General features: G+C 59.5%; 1 protein-coding gene across 1 annotated transcript in view; it reads right to left on the bottom strand.

Annotated features, from left to right (window-relative positions):
• LOC143682278 (SCO-spondin-like) overlaps window positions 1-20,041 on the bottom strand; it is a 60,192-nt gene that overhangs the window by 8,755 nt on the left and 31,396 nt on the right. Inside the window, exons 52-86 of the mRNA XM_077159102.1 lie at window positions 19,802-19,981; window positions 19,555-19,677; window positions 19,260-19,389; window positions 19,017-19,142; window positions 18,635-18,726; window positions 17,543-17,716; window positions 17,085-17,249; window positions 16,120-16,372; window positions 15,059-15,105; window positions 14,681-14,851; window positions 14,169-14,300; window positions 13,767-13,912; window positions 12,181-12,275; window positions 11,931-11,983; window positions 11,451-11,687; window positions 11,186-11,356; window positions 10,972-11,051; window positions 9,373-9,542; window positions 8,474-8,829; window positions 8,204-8,374; window positions 7,751-7,951; window positions 7,410-7,506; window positions 7,116-7,315; window positions 6,718-6,884; window positions 5,292-5,452; window positions 4,839-5,059; window positions 4,236-4,277; window positions 3,901-4,056; window positions 3,143-3,352; window positions 2,770-2,937; window positions 1,707-1,838; window positions 1,278-1,524; window positions 852-1,007; window positions 723-769; window positions 190-534 (exon numbers count right to left, since the gene is read on the bottom strand). Of these exons, the coding sequence (XP_077015217.1) occupies window positions 190-534; window positions 723-769; window positions 852-1,007; window positions 1,278-1,524; window positions 1,707-1,838; window positions 2,770-2,937; window positions 3,143-3,352; window positions 3,901-4,056; window positions 4,236-4,277; window positions 4,839-5,059; window positions 5,292-5,452; window positions 6,718-6,884; window positions 7,116-7,315; window positions 7,410-7,506; window positions 7,751-7,951; window positions 8,204-8,374; window positions 8,474-8,829; window positions 9,373-9,542; window positions 10,972-11,051; window positions 11,186-11,356; window positions 11,451-11,687; window positions 11,931-11,983; window positions 12,181-12,275; window positions 13,767-13,912; window positions 14,169-14,300; window positions 14,681-14,851; window positions 15,059-15,105; window positions 16,120-16,372; window positions 17,085-17,249; window positions 17,543-17,716; window positions 18,635-18,726; window positions 19,017-19,142; window positions 19,260-19,389; window positions 19,555-19,677; window positions 19,802-19,981 (5,622 nt within the window). The remainder of the gene's footprint in view (window positions 1-189; window positions 535-722; window positions 770-851; window positions 1,008-1,277; window positions 1,525-1,706; window positions 1,839-2,769; window positions 2,938-3,142; window positions 3,353-3,900; window positions 4,057-4,235; window positions 4,278-4,838; window positions 5,060-5,291; window positions 5,453-6,717; window positions 6,885-7,115; window positions 7,316-7,409; window positions 7,507-7,750; window positions 7,952-8,203; window positions 8,375-8,473; window positions 8,830-9,372; window positions 9,543-10,971; window positions 11,052-11,185; window positions 11,357-11,450; window positions 11,688-11,930; window positions 11,984-12,180; window positions 12,276-13,766; window positions 13,913-14,168; window positions 14,301-14,680; window positions 14,852-15,058; window positions 15,106-16,119; window positions 16,373-17,084; window positions 17,250-17,542; window positions 17,717-18,634; window positions 18,727-19,016; window positions 19,143-19,259; window positions 19,390-19,554; window positions 19,678-19,801; window positions 19,982-20,041) is intronic.

The raw sequence follows: 20,041 nt of genomic DNA, 5'->3' as shown, positions 1-20,041 counted from the left end.
GCTGGATTCTCGCTCTCATCCAGCAATGAGGGTCACATGTCAAAGGACTCCAAAGCAGAGATGGTGGGAAGAGGAAAGGAAAGGAACAAACCGAAAACTCTATTCTAGGTGGTTAGGAAAACTTATTTCCTAAATTTTCTCAAGGTGAGAAAATGGGGAGGGTGGTCTTCACTCCCTGTGCACACTCACCCGGGCAGGGCCCAAGGTAGCAGGCCTGGGTGTCCAGATGGAGGGAGGTACCATTGCAGCTGGGGTCTGGCTGGAGCAGCGGGCAGGGGCAGGACCCAGAGCGGGAGGCCAGGCCTGGGCCGCAGCTGCGGGAGCAGGGCCCCCATGGCTCCCAGGAACAGGCCTCCAGCAGCCCCAGGCAAGGCTGCTGCCCACAGTGCTGGGTCTGGGTATCGGGGCCCAGGCAGGGCGGACCCCTGTGGTGAGGGGCTGGGCCCATGCAGGCCCGAGTGCGGACCTGGCTTCCACCTCCACAGGACACAGCGCAGTCAGACCACAGGGACCATGGCGCCCAGGCTCCAGTCCCTGCAGGAGGGCAGACGGTTAAGGTCAGAGAGTCAGAGAGAGCTGAGGCCCTGGGGTGAGGTCTAGGACCTAAGTGGCATTGGGGAGGCATTTGGATGGGAGGGAAATGTGGGACAAGGGGCGGATGACAGGCAAGGCCTGAAGCTCAGTGGGTGGGCTGGGGCGGGGGTCAGGGTGAAATTGCAGACCTGCGCACTCGGTGTCTTTGCACATCACGCCCTCTGGGGTACAGGAGCTGCGGGGTGGAAGCCCAGGCTCAGGGACATTGCTGGAGTCTCCCCCACACCCAAGACAGTCATGGCCACCCCTGCACTCACCACTGCTGGCACTCTCCCTGCGGCCAGCTGTCCCCCAGGGAGCGGAGGTGGGCACCCTGAAGACACAGGGGTGGGCATGGGGGCTGCCCAGGGCAGGGCTGGCTCTGCGACTGTTCCTCCTGACACTCAGGGGCCCACGAGCCTGACATGGAGGATCTGGCAGGGATGGAGAAGGTGTGAGACACCCTGGGTTTGAGGCTGCGGTCGGGACAACCTCAGGGTGGGCACAGAGGATGGCTAAGGGAATATGAAGATAATCAGGGATAAAGCCCATGGCTGGGACCCAGGTGGGTGCCAAGTCCTTCGTGGGGGATAGGATCCAGGAACTCCATGTCAGACAGGGAGAGGTGACCTAGTGACCTTGTCCAGGAACAGGGAGACCCAGGGGTAGGGAGGGATGCCATCTAGCCTAGCTCAGCTCCATACCGGAAGCGACTCTGCTTCCCTCCAGGCCCACACGAGTGGCTACAGGGACTCCAGGCTGACCAGCGGCTCCATGTACAGTGGGCAGGAGGCGGGCAGGGCTGAGCTGTGCAGGAGAGCTGCCCTGCCTGGCATGTGCAGTTGTTGCAGGCCTGCTGGTGCCGGCTTCCCGGGGCCCAGCTGTGCCCCTGGGCATCTGTGCACTCACAGTGTCCAATTGGCACACAGCCGCCATCCTGCTCCAGGAACCCTATGGAGATGGGCCGTGTCTTTGGAAGATGACCCTCGAAGGCTGGTGCTGGCACCCTGGCCCTCCCTGCTACTTCCCACTGAGCCTTCCTGACATGCCTCTGAGACTCGGACATACCAGTGCGGCAGCACAGGGAATCCGACCCCCCTGCCCTGACCCCAACATGCACACACCACCCCTACCCTCAGAGCAGCGGCAGCCCCACTGGCAGGCCTGGTCGTCCTGACACACGATTCCTTCCTGGAGGTCTGAGCAGCGGCGCGGGCAGCGGTTGGCACAGGCTACCACCTCCATGCCGGCTGGGCAGCCCTCCTCTGAGTAGGTGGGGAGGACAAGAGTCAAAAGAGACCAGAGCCCCAGGGCTCCATCTGCATCCCCCTGCCCCACATAGGCTTTCATACACACATCTGTGAAGCTCCAGGCCCATCCTCCTGTCCCAGGGAAACAGGAATTGGCGAGACCCTGGGATCAGGACATTCTAAGTAGAATGTTTCTCTCCCCTAGCCTGTGAGTTCCCGGGACCTAGTGGCACCCGACACATGCTTGTTGAACTGGGCTGAATTTGTGCATCTGCAGAGCCAATGTTGTCACCTGTGGGCCTCCTTGTGTTAATTAGGAGGGGGGTGAGAGTGGACAAGGTGGACGGGGCTTTCCTAACAGGTGTGGGGACGCTAAAAGCAACTTCCTGGGTATAACCAAGGACGATGGGGCTGGGTGAGCTCAGAAGGACCAACAGAGACGGAGCCGAAGCCTGGAAGGGGTGGAAGGGGCGGGAGGGCTCTGCAGTAGCCGGGCGGGCTCGGTTCACTTCCCATGGATACCAGGAACATTCTTAACTGAGACCCCTTGCGACTGGGTTACTCTCAAAGCCTCAGAAAATCTCGACAGGCCTGTGTGGTTGGTTCTTCAGGAACTGGAGAATGGGGAAAGCTGAGAGAGTGAGTTCTGTCCCAGGAGGTGTGGGGGAAGAAACTCCGGTCAGAGTTGGGAGGCAGGGATGGGTGGTGGGGTGGCTTCCGGCAACTCCTCTCTGGGCCCACAGCATAGAGGACAGACACACCGCAGGGAGTCCTTGCCCAGTGCCTAGATCCAGCCATCTAACCCTGGGGACTCCCGGTTATCTTAACTGGGAAATGGGGTAACAGCCTGTTCCCCACCCATGTCACACATCATTGTGAGTATGGGGTAGATGCAGAAGAGCCTTGCCACGTGCAGGAGGGACGTGGGCTGTCACCGTTATCATACCACAAGGCACAGGATTGCAGAGCCGCACATGGTGCCTCTCTCCAGCGCAGGGGGCACCCCCGTTCTTGGGTGGTGGGCTAGAGCAGCTGCGGCTCCTCAGGGATCGGCCACCGCCACAGCTGCGGTCACACCAGGACCAGGGGCTCCAGCGGGACCAGCCCCCAGGCACTGCGTGAGAAAGAGATGGGCCTGTGAGGGGTCCAGCTTGGGCAGGCCCCACATATCCTCCTAGCCCTGGGCAGGGTCCATATGAGAGAGGGACATGCCCGAAGAACTGCTGGGATGCAGCACAGGCTAGGGTGTCTGGGAGATGGCATTGATGCCAGGGCCTCCCATGGGGCAGGGCAAAGAAGGGTAAGCCAGGGGTTCTCACCTGGGCAAGCACGCACGTTGCAGAAGCGGCGGTCCTGGTAAGCAGTAAGGATGTTGGGGCACCAGTGCCCGCCAGGTCCCGGGGGGTGGTATGCTCGCAGGCGGCGCTGCTGTCCTACTCCGCAGCTGCGGGAGCAAGGTTCCCACGGGGCCCAGGCAGTCCAGGAACAGTTGCCAGCCACACAGCCCAGGCCAGGGCACAGGGGCAGCTCTGCGGGATGAAGTGGAGCTGGGGCCAGCCTGGCTTGCATGGAATTTGGCCCCTTTTCTCCCCTTCTCCCCGACTCCAGTGCAGACTCCCTCTGTTGGGAGCTAGCTACAACCTGCTTCCATATCTTTGGGTTCCGGTTATAGATCTGACAATGATTGTGTAGCTTTGGTAACCAGGCCTCAGTTTCCCCTTTTGATCGTAAAGGGACAGTAATCCCTGACTCACAGGATTGCTGAGGGATTTGGATGGGACCCTGTAGGAGAGTGTTCAGTACCCATGAATGAGGACCTAGGGATTTTCTGGAAGCTGGCAGAACTTTCCAGCAGCTGTTGGTGTCGGGAGAGAGGGCCAAGGGCCAGAGTCAAAGGATTTGTGATGAGACGTCAGAGTTGGAAATTGATATTTGCTTTAGGGTGTTATATGCTGGGGATTCAGGGACTGGACACTGTGACTCGGGGGGTCAGGTAGAATGAGCACCCCCAAGTTGGAAGTGGGTAGTCAGGGCTCAGATGAGGGTCAGGGTCAGAGGTCCAGGGTGAAAGGAGCACCTGTGCAGGAGGGCAGGTTGCAGGGCCGTGCCTGCGTAGTGTCCCCACTGGTGCAGTTAGCCAGGCAGAGGCGGGTGCGGCTGCGCCAGGCAGGGTGAGTGGAGTCTGTGCAGCTGCGGGAGCAGGGGGACCAGGGGGACCACGGGCCCCAGCCACCTGGTGGGGAGGAGAGAGAAGGAGCACTCTACTGATAGGTCAGGAAGCAGGACTGCAGAAGGAGGAAGCCCTGGGCTTGCTCTCCCCAAAGGGAAGCAATGTGGGAGAGGTGCAGGAGAATCAGGGCCTGGATGAAGGAGGCTGGGCAGAGCCCTGGGATCTGAGGAGTCTGGTGCTACCTGGAAGGCCTGTCACTGGCTCCACCGTGGTCCATCCAGGCCCTGTGCAAAGGAAAACCCTGCTCAGCAATGTCTCCAAGCCTGCAGGGCATCAGGAACAGGCCTAATGGCCAGAGTTCCAGAGCGGTTGCTATCTGGTGCAACCTTTCCCTCGGCCTCATCTCCCACGGCCTTCCAGGCCCCAAGCACAGCACTTTGCTCATGCTGTTCCTGCCAACTGGTGCACCTTCCCCTCCAGCGCATCCTATCTATCCCTCCAGGCTGCCTGAGGTGCTGCCTCCTCCAGGAAGTCCTCTGAGAGTAGTCCCTCCAGGAGAATTCTCTCCCTCCCAGGTGTTCCAGAGTGCTGCCTTTGCTGAGATCCAAGGCCAGGATCCCCACCTCCCTCCCCCAACACATAGTATCATGCAGTTGGCAAAAGCTCCAGAAATGTTGAATGTACCTGGATAGAAGAGACACAGAGCAGAGGATGAGAGAAAGAAAGACCCAGAAACAGCAACAGGAATGGGCAGGGACAGGAAAGGACAAAGCCTGGGTCCAGCCAGATGCCTGCCCAGCCCCTCCTAGCCCCGCCCCTGCCCTCCACCTCCCTACTTCCCTCACCAGGGCAGTCTGGGCTGGGGCAGTACTCGAGGTCCTGTTGGGGCCCGAGGCAGCCCTGGCCACCGCGAGTGGGTGTGGGATGCACACACTGACGACTGCGGGTGCGGATGCCCAGCCCACCACAGGAGCGGGAGCACGGACCCCATGTGCTCCAGGGACTGAAGCCACCAGCCACTGAGCAGTTCTCCACAGAACAGGACAGCTTCCCGTGCATGCACGAGCTGGGGGGATAGGTGCAAGTGGTGAGGGGCAGGGCACGTTCAGACCCCAGATCCCAAAGGACAAGAAGCCCAAGCCAGGGTTAGCCCAGGTGAGGAAGGGGCGCGAGAGCAAACCAACCTTCCTGCCCACAGCCCCTTTCCCAGCACTCTCACCCTCTGACCACCTCCCTTGACCCCCAATCCCACCCACCCTCCTCTGCCCAGCTGCCCCCATCCTGATTGTCCCCCTCACCAGTTGCTGCAACCTGCATGAAGGGTCTTCCCCGAACCCAGCTCATCCCCAGGCCCAAGAAGTTGACCCCCCTCTCCCGAAATAGATGGATGAGTCCTGGGATCAGGGCCAGGGGTGCCCAGTTCCTGCAGCAGCAATGCGGTCAGCACACAGGGGCACTCCTGGGTGGGCAGGAGCAGAGAAGACAGTACACTCAGCATGGGCAGCATCCAGGCCCCTGTTTACACAGGACAGGTGCCACCCCTCTAGGCTTATACACATGCTCAGAAGAGGGGATGGGGTGGGGAGAATGAACTGGCATGGCGGGGAGTGGGGGGAATGGGGGACTCTGAGAAGATTTCAGGGAGCAAGCATTACTTTCACCCCATGTATGAACCCGAGACATATGCCACCTGGAGGCTGGCCCAGAGGCCGTCAGTTCGCTTTCCTGCACGCTGTGCTTAGCTATGGCAGCAGGAGCTGAGAGTCCATTATAGGAACAGGAACTTGGAGGGGCATGGTGGGTAGAGAGAGCACTCAGCCGGGTGTTGGGAGGCCTGGTGTGGTTGAGCTCTGACACCTACTCTCTGTGCATCCCTCCCCCTCTCTGGGGCTCAGGGTACCACCTCTAAGTGGTGTGCACACTAAGATAAGGAGTCCCTTCTAGCCATGCCACCCTGGAAGTTGCCTGGGAGATGCGCTGGCAAAGCCAATTTTCAGAGGAGGAAAGGAATCCTGCATGACATCTGCCTGCCTTCTGGACCCCAGAGCTGGGAGACAGAGGAGTCCGGGGCCAGGTAGAGCAAAGGTGAGGGGACGTGTTCCCATAAGGGCATGAAAGGGAAAAGGGGGGCAGTGAAAAGCCCAGGGCACCAGGGCTAGGGACCAGGAAGCAAAATTGGACTGGCACTGGGGCCCAAATCAAGTGGAGGGGGGGCACGGGAGCCTTGTAGGGATCCACGCTTTTCTGCCAGAGAACTCTGTGTCAGAGGAGGGAGGGGCCCCGTGGGGTCAGCAGCCAGGCAGGGCCACATCATAATGCCTTGGTCAGGGAAGCGCCAGAGCCCTGCCAGGACCTGCAAGCCAGGGTTTGGAGCCCAGGAGATGCACCAGTGATGAGCAGCAGCCCAGGAAGTGTTCATGGGTGGCAGGTGCACCCCCTTCCCTGGGAGCCAGGACATCCTTCTCAGGACACCCCAGAAGCCACATCAACATAGGCTCCCATCTGGGTGTTCTCACTCTGCCTGCTCCCGTCCAGGCTAGCACCAAAAGCCCCTCGCAAGCCTGACTGCTTCTTTAGAGCCATGTGAGAAAGGGGTGAGCTGTCAGGGAGCAGTGAAGGTCTGCCAGGGAAGGAGCTAACTCTAGTCCTGGGGTCCCTTCTGGCATTGGCCATGGGGAAGGGAGGGAAGAGCCTTGGGTTTCTGGCAGGAGAGGGAGCTCTGACCTGGACACAAGCCAAGCGGTGCTGGAAGGTGCCTTCAGGGCAGTGGCACCCCTCCTCGCAGCTGTCAGAGAAGCAGCCCACCTGCTGCATGAGGTGGGCACAGGAGAAGGGGCATCCCTCGCCAGGCTGGCACTCTCGGTACAGACGCCCAGCCGGGCAACCTGCCTCTGTAGGCAACACCTGCATCAGGACCCAACTCCGCACCCACACGGCCCTCAATGCCTCCTCCCGTGCATCTCCTGGCCCCACCCCTGGCTGCTTCCCTGTCACCCGTCATCAGCTGCATAGAGGCATTGGAGAGAGCACTCAAAAATCAGCTTGGAGACAGGATCAAAGTCCAAGATTGAAAAGAAACCTAAGACTGGAGTGGAAAGGCAGGGCTGGGGCTGGGCACTCACCTTTGCAGACCTGGGTGTGGCACGTGCGGCTCTGGCGGGCAGGCCCCGGGCAGGGGGGGCGGGCACAGCGCCGGGAGCGCAGCTGTTCCCCTCCCCCGCACGGAACACTGCAGTCTTCCCAGGGGCCCCAGGTACCCCACACCCCAGGGCCTGGGCAACCGGGCACCTCCTGGCACTGCAGGATGCCTGCCACACAGGTGCTGGGGGCAAGGGAGGGTGTCAGAAGACATCTCCCCTAGGAGCCCCACTGCTGGCCCAGCAGGCCTTCCCACCCATGGGCCTCTCTTGGCTCACCAGTTGTCACACGGCCCAGTCACCACCTCTCCTGGTTCCAGGCTCTCCCAGGAGCTGAGCCCAGATCCTGCTGACCGGCTCTGGTTCTCAGGGAGCCCTGAGGGGCACAAATGTGGGGTGGGAACCCCAGACAGCTGGGGCATGCCCCCATCAATCCCTCCCCAACTCTATGGTCCCCATGCATTCTGGACATGAGAGATTGAGGCCCCCAACCCGGACCAGCCTGTGGGACGCACGGGACACTATGGCCCAGGTTGGTGCCACATGTAGAGGGGCAGGGGATCCCTGGCAGGGAAGGTGTTGGGGTGCTGATGGGATGGGGGTGGGGGTGAGGCACTGACCCATGGCTCCAGGCTGGAACTGGCAGCGACAGTGGGCCTGTGGCACACAAAGCCCGTCCTGGGACAGGTGGCCTGGGGGACACCCACAGCTGAGTTGGCAGTCCGTGGGGCCTGGCTGGCACATGATTCCAGGGGATAGGTCCTGGCAGGAGCGGGGGCAGGGCTGCCCGCAGGAGAGAAGACTCTGGCCACCCCTGCAGGCTGCAGCAAGGGGAAACAGAGAGGGGGGCAGGGAAAGGAGGCTCATCCTGAGGCTACCTCTGGATTCCCAGCATGCAGATGGCAGCCCCTCCCACCATGCCCACCACCCTCCTGGACCTTCTCCCTTGCCCCAGGCCCACGGAGTTGGGTTACCCCTCAAAGAGAGCATATGTATGGGGGTGGGGGAGGTCAGCGTCAACGTCTCCCTAGATTTACAAGGGACCCTCCCTGGCCTCTGCCTTAAGCCCTCACCTGTGCATTGTGTGGAATTATCCGGACAGGCACGACTCTGAGTGTGAGCCCCAGGGCAGGGCCTGCCTCCCTCAGGGGTGGGGGGCTGGCTACATGCCCGGCTCCGATGGGACTGTCCCAGGCATGCATCACAGGGAGACCATGGTCCCCAAGGGCTCCAGGCTCCATCTCCTGTGCCAGGAAAACAGAAGCAGCTACTTAGGAGGGCCAGGAGGTACCAGGTCATAGGGGCCAGAGCAGGTGTTTTGGGGCCCCGTGGGGACATCACACCTGGGCAGGCAGCCGGGCTGGGGCAGGTTTCTCTCTCATGCTGGACCCCTGCCTCCCCAGCCTCCCCGGTGCATGGGGTGCCCCCATGCTGAGGTGAGGGGCAGGCGCAGGCCCTGGAGCGGGCCCTCCTCTGGCCCCTGCAGGGCTGTGAACACGCTGTCCACTCGGACCATGGGCACCAGCCTCCAGGCACTGCAAAGGGAGAATGGGAGTCATTGGGAGCCACAGGCCTCCCTTCTCCAGTCCCAGTGCTCCCTCTCCTGGCTCTGAGGCCATTTCTCCCTGCCTCCCTACAAGGTGGGGACGTACCTGGGCAAGGCAGATCTGTGCAATTCAGCTTCCCCTCCAGGCAGGTGCTGGGTGGGTGGGTGGGAGTGCAGACATAGAGTGGAAGGGGCAGCAGCTCAGCTCTGACCCTTCACATGCGCACCTCCTAGGCTCTCATTTCCCTTCCTCTGCACCCCACACCCCCCAGGCCCCTCCAATGGCTGGGATCTGTGACCCTTTCCCTATTCTCCAGCATCTCCCAGACCCTGCTCCCCATCCCTCCAGCTTCACAGGAGCTCCTCTGGCACTCTACTGGGAAAGGAGGACAGGTGAATCTGCTGCCTGACTGTGTGGTCCGAACAGTAGAGGAGACACTCCACCTGCTGCCCCTCCTGCCCCTCAACCCCGGAGTACACGCCCAGCCCTTGGCAGTTTTCTCCAATAAAGACCCATGAGGTAAAGACCCATAATAGAGCTTTAGGTGCCTGGCCTGCATCTTCTCAAGGATTGTGGAGAGCAAATATGAGCACCATATGACTGTGGTTTGGAAGAGACCAGTGGCCACAGAGACACAAGGCAGTACCCTCCTAAGTTTGTCATGCCTCCAGCACCCGGGGTACCCCGGCTCTCACCACTGGCTGCAGCCGTCGGGCCCTGCCGCCTGGGCGCCGGGAGGGTGCCGCTCCCCGGTCAGCAGGTCCAGGCAGTCGCAGTGGCCCGGCTGCACACAGCTGGCCCCATTGGCACTCAGCACCTGACCTGGGAGGCAGTAACAGCCGGGCTGGCAGCGCCACACACAGTGCTGGGGGGACAGCGAGGGAGAGCATTGGTCAGCATTAAACACAGTCACATGGCCAGAGTGGGGAGAGGAGCACAGGGCAGGAAAACAAAGCAACAGGAGAGGCGGAGGGTGGAAGGGAGAAGGAAAGCATGTAGATGTTGCTGATTTCTAATATTTGTAACACAGTTTCTGTTCTGAAGTTTGAAGAGAGACAGGAAGGGTGGCAACCCCATCCAGTGACCTCCTGCAAGTCCCTGAGGAAAGCCAGGCCAGAGTTTCTGACTCGGTTCCCTTGGGAAGGAGCGGGAAGGAGAGGGGCAGCCTCACAGGGGAGTCCCTGCAGCTTCCCTGGGCGGGAATGGACCTGGAGCTGGACGTTCCCTGAATGTCAGGCCACAGTACTGAGGGTTGAAAGCGAGCTGGGGACCAAGGCATCCCCTAGGCTCCTTAAAGCTTGGGCAGCAGGGGACCTGGAAAGCTGGCTTAGACAGAGGCAGTTTGGGGAAGGACCTGGGGGCTATGGGGAAGACTGTGAACTGGGCTGGTGGCCGATGTGACTTTGCTGGCATTTCCCCCTCTTCTCGTGCCTCCCCCTGTGGGGAGCCCTCCCTGACCTCCCTCGGACCCTGCACTTGGGTCTCAAAGCCCCATCTTATAGAGTCTTTGATTCATGTTTGTCTGCCTTATCAGAATGTGCACTGCACGGGGACAGGGACCTTGTCTGGCTTTGCTACCTTCTGTCTCCATGGTGCCTGAGCAGGCGTGCAGGAAATGCGTTGAAAAATATTCACTCGTACACATCCATACACACCACAGAGCCAGAGTTCATATACCAAAATGTTAATGGTGTTTTAAGAGGATGTGATAGGATGATTTTCCTCCCTCCTAGGTGTTTGTGCTGTTTTTGTAATAACATTTCATTTGAAGAGTGTTTGCTGTAATTAAGACTAGGGCGGCCAGGAGAGGTGGCCTCTTGTCTTTTTGGAAAAAGAGTGAGCAGACCTAAAATAAATTTAGTTTGAAATGCTAGTGATCAATGAAAGCGAGGGGTAAGGGGTATGATAGGTATAATCTTTTTTTTTTCTTTCCTGTGTTCATTTTATTTCTTTTTCTATTGTCTTTTTATTTCTTTTTCTGAATTAATGCAAATGTTCTAAGAAATGATGAATATGCAACTAAGTGATGATATTGTGAATTATTGATTATGTATGTTGATGTTTTATTTTGTTTCTTAATTTTTTAATTAATAAATAAGTTTAAAAAAGAGTGAGCAGACCTGATGTGCCCCAATTGAAACCTGAAACCCAACCCCGCCCTGCCCGAGTGGAGCTGCACAGACCAGCCAAGAAGAGCCCATGAGCCCAGAGCCTCAGCCTTGCCGGGCACTGGGGCCTGGGAGATGCCTCCAGGATCGGAAGTCAAGTGGGCGGGCCAGGGAGCCCAGACTCACCACCAGGTCATCACAGGTACGAGGACAGGGTGGGCCACAGGGACTGAACTCGGCCCCCTCAATGGCAGTGCAGTTGGTCACTGGAGGAGGGACAGGGCAGGTTGTGGGCTGGGGGGCTCATCCAGCCTGGTTCATCTCCCTTTAATCCTTCCTCCAGCGCCTCCTCCCGTGCTCCCCGCTTCCCACCCCCCGCAGCCCCCCCCCCAGCAGGTACCTGGGCACGGCACAACTCGGCAGGCTTCCCCCTGAGCCTGGGGCCCCTCGCAGTAATCCCCCAGGCCCTGGGGTGCTGGCTGGTCACAGGCTCGGATCCGGCTCCTCAAGCCTCCTCCACAGCTCCGGCTACAGCTCGACCAGGGGCCCCAAGGACCCCAGCCCCCTGCTCCTGAGGGGACAGCACAGGAAGGGGTGGCCTTGGGCAGATACCTGCAGGCACAGGGAAGGGTCTCAGCCCTGTGGGTGGCCAGGCGGGCACTCACCATCACAGTCCGGCAGCAGACAGGGCTCTTCCTCGGCCTCGGGTCCTGGACAGAGAGGCGCTGGCATGGTAGGCGGGGGCAGCAGTGCCACACTGGAGGGCACCTCATCGGATGGCACCTTGGTGGGCGGGGCCGCGCTGGGGAGCCTGGGGCAGAAGCGGTGCCGGTGGCGTCGGGCAGGGCCACAGATGGCTGAGCACTCGCTCCAGGGGGTCCAGGGTGACCACTCGGGCTGGCCTGGGAAGAGGCACAGGAGGGGCGTGGGGAGGAGAAGGCAGCGGATACAGGCTAGAGAAGCCTGCGGGGGTGCGCGGGCCGAGCATGACGGACAAGGAAGGCCAGGCTTCCCCACCCCCCTGTTCTCCTCCCCTCCAGCCCCCCTTCTTAGGGCTCTCCTTCCCCAGCCCTCAACCCGGCCCCACAGCTGCCTGGAAGGAGTAAACAGGGTATAAAGGTCAAAAGTGGGGGCCCTCTTCTCACCCTCCTCACAAGGCCAGGAGGTGCAGTTGGTGATGAGCCCAGAGATACAGGAGCTGTGAGACGAGCAAGCAGAGAGTGGGAGTAGGGTGGGAGAGGAGAGAGGAGGTGGGTATGGGGTGCCTGGTGGTGCAGCCACAGGGTGTAGACCACTGAGCCTGTCGGGGAGGGGGCATCTCTGTGGCAGTCTGGAGATGAGGAAGGAGAGCTGGGGGCTGAGGGTCATGGGGCCAGTACAGGGGAGAGGTCTCACCAGTTCTCACACCGACGCAGCACAGCACTGCCTGGGGGGTAGAGGTGCCCCCTGTGGACACAGGGGCAGTCCTGGGCGGGCACACAGGCATTGTTCTGGAATTAAAAAAAAAAAACCATCATCGTCTTCTGGCTTCCTTATAACTTGGCTGGTTCCCGTCCCATTCAGAGCTCAACACCCAAATTCCTCAGGCCCCCACCCTCAAATGCCATTCACACCCCTTCCCACCCACCTCCCACCAGGCATTAGCAGAAAGTCAGGTGCAGGGGCCATGAGTGGAAGATGGGGACACCCACCCCCCACCCCGATTATAAGTGTAAAAGATAATCTTCATTTGCAGGGAACATGGAATTGAACTGTCAAATGCCCACAAAATCAGCCAGGGGAACTGCAGACTGTGCAATTTTTTACTGCAGCATTGTAAAAAAAGAAATCACACTGTCATCGAGAAAATAAAAACAGAAAAACTACTGCACAGGGAGAGTTTGGAAAGAAGTTGCCAGCATCTTAAATTTAAAATCATATGTTCCCAACAGCATATGATTGCAAGTCAGTATGAAAACAGTTTATTGTATGTTATGTGCATTTCGCCTCAATAAAAAAAAAATGTAATATTGAATATGTATTGAAAAGTATGTGTCATGCACTGGGTAAACACTTTTCATGCATCATCTTAGTGACCCAAGTTTTACAAGTGAAGAAATTAAGGCATGAGAATATTCTGCCCAAGGTCACAGAGCTAGTCATGAAAGAGTCCGATGTGAGCCCAGATCCGACTGGAATCTGTTCTCCCCATCACAACACCAAGTTCCTGACTGACAGGAGCGTCACTGTAACCCCTCCCCTCCATCCCGCAAACTTGTGTGGACGCTCCTCCACAGGCGCTGGCATTTTCCAACCTGGGTGTCCACCGCCCTCCGCTCTCCAAACCCTCTAATCTCTGATGTTCGTGTCAAGAACCACCTCCTAGGAGAAGCCCCCCTGGCTGACCCTCGTCCCTAAACTGTGGCATGCAAATCTCACTCCCTGTTCATCTGATGGTTCTAGCTTCATTCTAGGGGTTCTTGGTCTGGTTCCCCCAGACCAGAGGCTTCTTGAGGGGGGAGCCTGTCCCCCATAGCATAGCCCCCTCAGGACTGAGCATACAGTAGCTGCTCAGTAAATAACTGGTAACATGAGAGGACAGAAAGCTTGAGCATGGGCCATAGAGACTTTTTTTACCCATCGCCCAGTTTGCCATTGGAAACCCAGTTTACCATTGGGAGCATGTGCTCAGGGAGAGATGAGACTAACCTAAGGTCACCCAGCTCGTTGCTGGCAGAGCTCATTCAAGAACTCCGAGTTTTATTCTCCTGAAACACATGTAGTAATAAACTCTTACTCTCTTGGAAAAAAGAAAAAAAAAAAAAAAAGAACTCCAAGTTTAGTGCCCTTTGCTCAATTCTGCAGGGTCTCCTTGTCTCCAGCCCCATCTCCTCGGCTCTGCCTCAGCAAGGGTTCCACCTGTCCCTTCCTTGCCTACCCAGGGCTTCCAGCCCTGCATCCCACCCCCACCCCTGCTGTGGCCAGACAAGGAGGACACTCACCAACAGGACAGTCCCAGCTGGGCAGTAGCAGCCAGGGTGACAGGTGTGGTTAGTCCCTTCTGGGGTGCTGAGCTCTGTACAGGAGGCAGGGCCCTGGGCACAGTCCAGCCACTGCTTGCCCCTGGGACACACCCCAGGCTCTGGCCCTGCAGATACAGAATTGACAGCCTAGCCAGGTGCAGCCAACTCTCCCCTGGCCTCCCAACCTGGGAAAGCATCAGCTCCGGGTGTGGCAGGGGGTGTCATGGTGACTGCACAGGAGCCCAGGGAGAAGGGTGTCCGGGGGGTACAGGTGAGGCCAAGGGAAGGGACTGACAGTGCCCTGGGTCTTGGGCTGGGTGGAGATGAGCACTGGAGGACAGCGGCGCTGTGGGAAACATGGGCTCCCAGGGCAGCCCTCACCTGGGCAGGGCTGCAGGCCACAGGTAGAGAAATCAGTAGGGCTGTGTGGGCCACTGCCTCGGGTGCGATTCCTATAGCCACCACCGCAGGGCACGGAGCAGGGTGACCAGGGGCCCCACTCTCCGCCAGGACCTGGGGATGGCACCCACGTCACTGCAGGTTCTGCCTCCCAGACCCAGGACACTTACCCCACCTCTACTCAAACCTCCAGGTCACCTCTACCCCTTGCTCCTAAACACCCCAGGTCACCTCCAGCAACACATCCTGCCCCCGCCCCCCACCCCAACCTCCAACTCCCAAGGACCCCATACACCTTCTCAGGAGGTCCCAGCAAGACTCTTCTAGGCTGGACACCAGAGAGGATTGAGGGTGGGGGAAGGCTACTCCAGAAGAGATCTCTTAGGGGGTGATGAACTCTCGGGGTAATCTTGCCACCATTTCATGGGGGTCTGGATTGGCGTGATTGGGAGTGTTTTGACAAGAAGTCTCAGGATCTCTGTTTCCGCTCTCACCTCGACATGGGCGCAGGCTGCAGAAGTCAGCTTCCATGTGGGGTCCCTGACACTCGGCTCCGCCGAAGGCAGCTGGGGGTGCAGTTCCCGCCCGGAAGCGCTGCCGGATGCCCACATTGCAGCTGCGGCTGCAGGGACTCCATGGGGTCCAGGGACTCCAGCCACAGGCCACTGCCAAGGGGAGCCGGGAGAGGAAGTATTGTAAAACCACATCATCCCTCCAACCCTAGCTCAAGGCCCATACACGGGGACCCTTCCCTGGGGTGTACCGCCACCACCACATCCCGGGATTTTATTTCTGAGGGTGCCAGCATCCCCTGTGGACCCTGAGGACCCACCACTGCCCCTGGTCCCTGCAGGCCCTGAGCATGGGAGTACCTGGGCAGGGCTGGGAGGTGCACTCCATCTCACCAGATACACAGGTGCTGCAGAGAGAGGGGGCCCAGGGAGGCTGGTCCAGAGCATCACGGCCACAACCAGCCTCTGTCCTGTGTCCCTGCCCCTCGGCGGGAGGTGAGCCACGAAGTTACTGCCCCAGGTCCCAGTGACGTTGGGGACATGACTAGGCAGACCCCTCACCCAGGCCCCGCGGCGCCCACATCCACGGGTTCCCCCCATGCCCAAGGCACCATGCTGCTCCTTTATCCCAGTTTTTTCAAGGAGCTGCCTTTTTATACTTCTTATTCCACTAGAATTTATGAAACACTGTTTAGAAATGACTGTGTATGATGCTTCAGGGCCAAGCGGTGGCGTCGTAGAAGGAGCAGATCTTAGCTGGAGATTGGGAGGGAGGGGTACTGGGTACTTTTCTCCAATAAATGCTTTAAAGCCCATTTGTCAAATATATAGAGGTTCCAGAAAAAGGATCTGGGAGAGAAAAGGAGAGAGAGAAAGGGGAGGGAGGGGAAATGAAGAAAGAAGTTGGGGAGGGGAGCCAGGGGAGAGAAAAGAAAAAGGAAAAAGCTGAAAGGAGTAGGGAAGGGGTTAGAGTGCCCTCTGCTGACTAAGTCTGGTGTCAGCTTTGAGTCGGGGGCGCTTGAAAGGTTCTGAGCAGAAATCAAGCAGATCCAAGGTGGGGGGTTTTGTTTCAGAAAAAGAAAAAGAGAAAAGTGGGAGGAGAGATTAGAAGCTCCTTTCCAGTCTCCAGTTCCATCATAAAACACTTCATCTACCTAAACTCAGTCTTTCTGTATGCCAAGGGGGGATAACAATTTCTTACGAGCTGCCCACCCCTCCAGGAATGCTGCTCTGGCATGTTTAAGGAACGGAGGCATGATGATCTCTCCCAGGTCAGGGTGTGTGGTATGTGTGTGTGTGTGTGTGTGTGTGTGTGTATACTCTAGAGAAGGTCCATGCTTGCCCACCCCTCGAGCCACCAAGTCCCCTCCCCGAGTACCCACCCTCTCTCCCCCCCTCCTCCCCCGGCACTCATGGCCTACCAATTATTGCAGGAGTCCAGCTGAGCCCCTGTTCCTGGTGAGTACAGCTGTCCCCGCAGCTGGCAGGGGCACTGGCTGAGGGGCAGGCAGCTGGTGTTGTGCAGGAAGAGGCCAGGGGGACAGGCACAGCCAGGAGCACAGAAGCCCATGCACTCCACTCCAGGCCCCCGTGCCAGGCACAGCTGAGAGCACGGCCCCCCCTCCCGGAGGCACTGCTCAGCTGAGCGGAACACCATGGCTCCCGGGCACTGGGCTGGATGGGAAGACAGAACTGGTCTCAGCAGGGGCAGACGGGGCGGGCTGGGAGGGAGACGGGGGTTGGTGTGTGGCAGAGGGGAACCTGCAGGGGCTCCCGGGCGGCTTATTTAGCAGGACTGAGGAGATTTAGGCAGACCCCCTCCCTCCCCCGATTCTGGCAGCTCTAGTATCTGGAATGTATCTAGTGCTCTAGTATCTGGAATGTCATCAATAAAGATTCGTGGCTTAGCTTGACCTTAGCACAGATGTTCCTGAGGGCAGAACAGAATACAAGCCACTGGGCCAGCGGGAGCAGCAAAGAAGGAAAAGCGAGGAAGAGGGGCCAGGGGTTTTTAAGGGCTAGTTGTGCTGCCCCACAATTTTTGCCATGAGTGGGTTCTACCTGAAGGTCAGCGTGACTTCCTTGGAGGAGCCTGACCTCCGGCCCTGTGCCTGGAGGATCACAGAGCTGGGGCCTCAGGCCACAGCCCAGTGCCTGGTGCCCAGTGTGGTAGGAGAGAAGGGAGTGGAGGAGAGGCAGGAGAGCAGGACATAGTGTCTCTTAGCACTGGGCATCTCCTGCCCTGAAGCCAGAAGCCAGTGATGGGGGAAGGTGAGGGTGGGGGAAAGGTGAGGGGTCCAGACACAGCAAGGGGTGGGGAGATCAAAACACACAGCAGGCTGGCCTGGATGTGGTCTCACTGGAGAAAGGGGAGGGAATTTAGTACCTGTGCAGGGCTGTGTGTTGCAGTCCCTGGTCTGACTGTGGGGTCCCCGGCACTCAGGGTCCCCAGGGGTTGGGGCAGAACAGTTGCGCCCACGTGTCTGGATGCCTCCATCACAGGGGGCTGAGCAAGTGGACCAGGGAGCCCACAGGCCCCAGACACTTGGCACTGTCAGGAAGAGCAGAGGATGGGATGAGGGAGGGTCAGCTGTCAGCCCCCATCCAGGGCTGTCCCCAACCCTCCTTCAGGCCAGGCCTACCCTGTGATTCTGGCCTGGGCTTCCTGGGGGAAAAGAGGCTTAAGAACACTGGCCAGGTTCGCTGCACCCTCGCCCCATCCCATGTCCAGGACAGCAATTGTCCCCTCCCCATCCCGGTGTATAGAACCTGCCCACAGAGTCATTCTTCTCCCTTGCTCCCCACCCCATCCTGCTGTCACCCTTGGGAAAGAGGGAAGCACACCTGGGCACACAGGGGGACTGCAGGGCTCCTTCTGGGTGGCCTCTCCTGGGCAGGATGCGTCCCCGGGACTGGGGCAGAGCCGGGAACGACTGCGCCAGCCTGGGCCACCACCCAGGGCAAGGCAGCTGTGGGAGCACGGAGACCAGGGCGACCAGGACATCCAGCCCAGCCCCTCTGGAGGGAGGAAAGAGAGAGGAAGACAGGCATAGAGCCAAAGGCCCTGGCAGGCTGGGGAGGGTTGGGGGACCTGGAGTCAGAAGAACATCAGGAGACATGGGGTTGGGTCTGAGATGCCGTGGAGACCAGGAAGGGTAAGAGACAACTGGGAAGGCTCCTTCGGGCTTGGAGGCAGCCTGTGATCCTCTCTCAGGATGCAGAAACTTTGCCACCATGCTCTTTGGACACTGGCTCCACCCCCACTTCTCTATCTGTGGGCCCTCGAGGTGGGCTCCACCCCATCCCCGTGTCTCCCCTAGAGGACTTCCTCCAGACCTTTCTAAAACACCGTCCTCCATCCACGCTTCTGCCTGGGAACCCTCAGTGGCAATCCATCACCAAGCCTTCCCAGATACTCTCCAATGCCCCCTTCCTACCCATTCCACTGCTGCAGTCTGGCCCAGTCCCCAGCCACCCATGCCCAGATCCACGCTTGCCCCATCCACCTGTGCTCGCGGAGCTCGGGCTGCCGGCTCTGCAGAGACTGTCCATTGGCATGGACACCCACTGAGGAGCATGGGGGAAAGTCAAGGATCCTTAACCTGGCCTCTAAGTGCTGCTGACCTCCTCCCCCACATTGCACCTCCCGTACCCTGCTGTGCAGCCACCCTGCCACACCCTGCCAGCCTGCTGGCTCCTGGACTTTCTGGTGTGGGAGAAGGAGGCCGCCTTGGCATGCGCCTCTGCCTTCTACCCCATCAAGGCCTGGTAAGGCCAGTTCAAGGCCCGTCTCACTGGACTGGAGAAGCTTCCCAGACCACCCATTCAAAGGAACCAGCTGCCGTCCAATCTCTCTGTTCCTAGAGCAGGGGTTTGAGAGGACGGAAGGCCCAGGGAAAGGGTGGGTGGGCTCCGTGCTTAGCCCCGTGACCTTACCTCTTCCACACTCCATGTGGCAGCCCTGTATCTCCTGGCTGTCTCCTTCACACGGTGCACCCCCAGAAGCGGCAGGAGGATTGGTGGGGGACCTGAGAGAGAGGCACCCCCTGGACACCTGCTCTCCTCTTGCCCGGCCTCTTATGCCTGCCCTGGCTGTCCTTCCAGCCTCTAAGCACCGCCCTCTCCACCTCAGGCCCTGTCGGTTCCCTCCACTACCGGCCCTCCCAGCTGGCTTCTGCTCCCTGCTAAGTCCGGCCAAGCATTTCCCTACACTCCCTAGTGCCTTCCTCCCTCTCCCCTAGTCTTCCTCCCTCTGCCACACTCCTCTCCTTTCTCCCACTTTGGGTCCTCCTTCCCTCCCTGGCTCCCTCTTGCACACCTGAACCTAGCCCTCCTTCCAGAGCCACAGGAGCGGTCACAGGGGCCCCAGGAGGTCCAGGCTGACCAGCCGCAGGGCACAGGACATGACCCTACTTCACAACGCAGAGCCCCCTCCTCGCAGATGCTGCAGGGGAGGGAGGAAGTCAGGCCTGCACGAGGCCCTGCCTCACGGTCCCCACCCCAACTCCAGGGCCTCCCAGTCTCCCCCAGTTGCCTCTCCTAAGAGGTGCCCCACCCTCACCATTGGGTGCAGTTGTCCAGGAGGAAGGGCACACCTGGGTGCTTTAACTCTTCACCCACGAAGCAGGGGCACTGAGAGAGAGGCAGGCAGTGAGCGTCATGGAGGAGGAGCCCAGGGGGGCAGCGGCATCCTGGGGGTGTGGGGGAAGATGGCACTGAGCCCCAAGTGGAGAAAGGGTACAGCAGGAAGGGAGGCTGGAGCCTGAGGGCAGGTGGGCTTAGCAGGGGGCGGGGGGGAAAGATGCTCCCCTTGAGGACTCTGTGCATGGCACCCTGGCTTGCTAGGTCTGCCTCACCCTCCAGACACTGCCCACTGCAGCTTCTGTTGGCCTCAGGATCCAGGCAGGAGGGCGGGCAAGGGGGCACCAATCCCTTCTGGCACAGCTCAGTGCTCACATGCACTTGGCCCAGCCCACAGTCTGTTGGGAGACAGGTGGGGTGGGCACTGAAAGGCTGGGAGACCCGCCCCCGATGGCCCCACCCGCACAGGACTTTCTCCTTGGATTCCCTCCTGCCCCCAGCCCGGCTCCCTACCCCGCTTACCTGTGCCACCTCTGCAGGATTGCAAGCTGCAGAGTGCCCTTTCTTGGGAGGCCCCAGGGCAGGGGGCACCACCATTTTTGGGTGGGGGGTCCACACAGCTCCTCTGGCGACTCCGGTGACCACCTCCACAGGAGACACTGCAGTGTCCCCAGGCCTCCCACACAGCCCACGCCCCTGCCACTTTGGAGAAAGGTAAAAAGTGATCAATTGGCTGGAAACCAAGGAGACACAGATTGAACT

The sequence above is a fragment of the Tamandua tetradactyla genome, chromosome 1 (genome assembly GCF_023851605.1).
Source record: "Tamandua tetradactyla isolate mTamTet1 chromosome 1, mTamTet1.pri, whole genome shotgun sequence".
NCBI lineage: Eukaryota > Metazoa > Chordata > Mammalia > Pilosa > Myrmecophagidae > Tamandua > Tamandua tetradactyla.
This window is presented reverse-complemented; position numbering and strand designations above follow the sequence as displayed.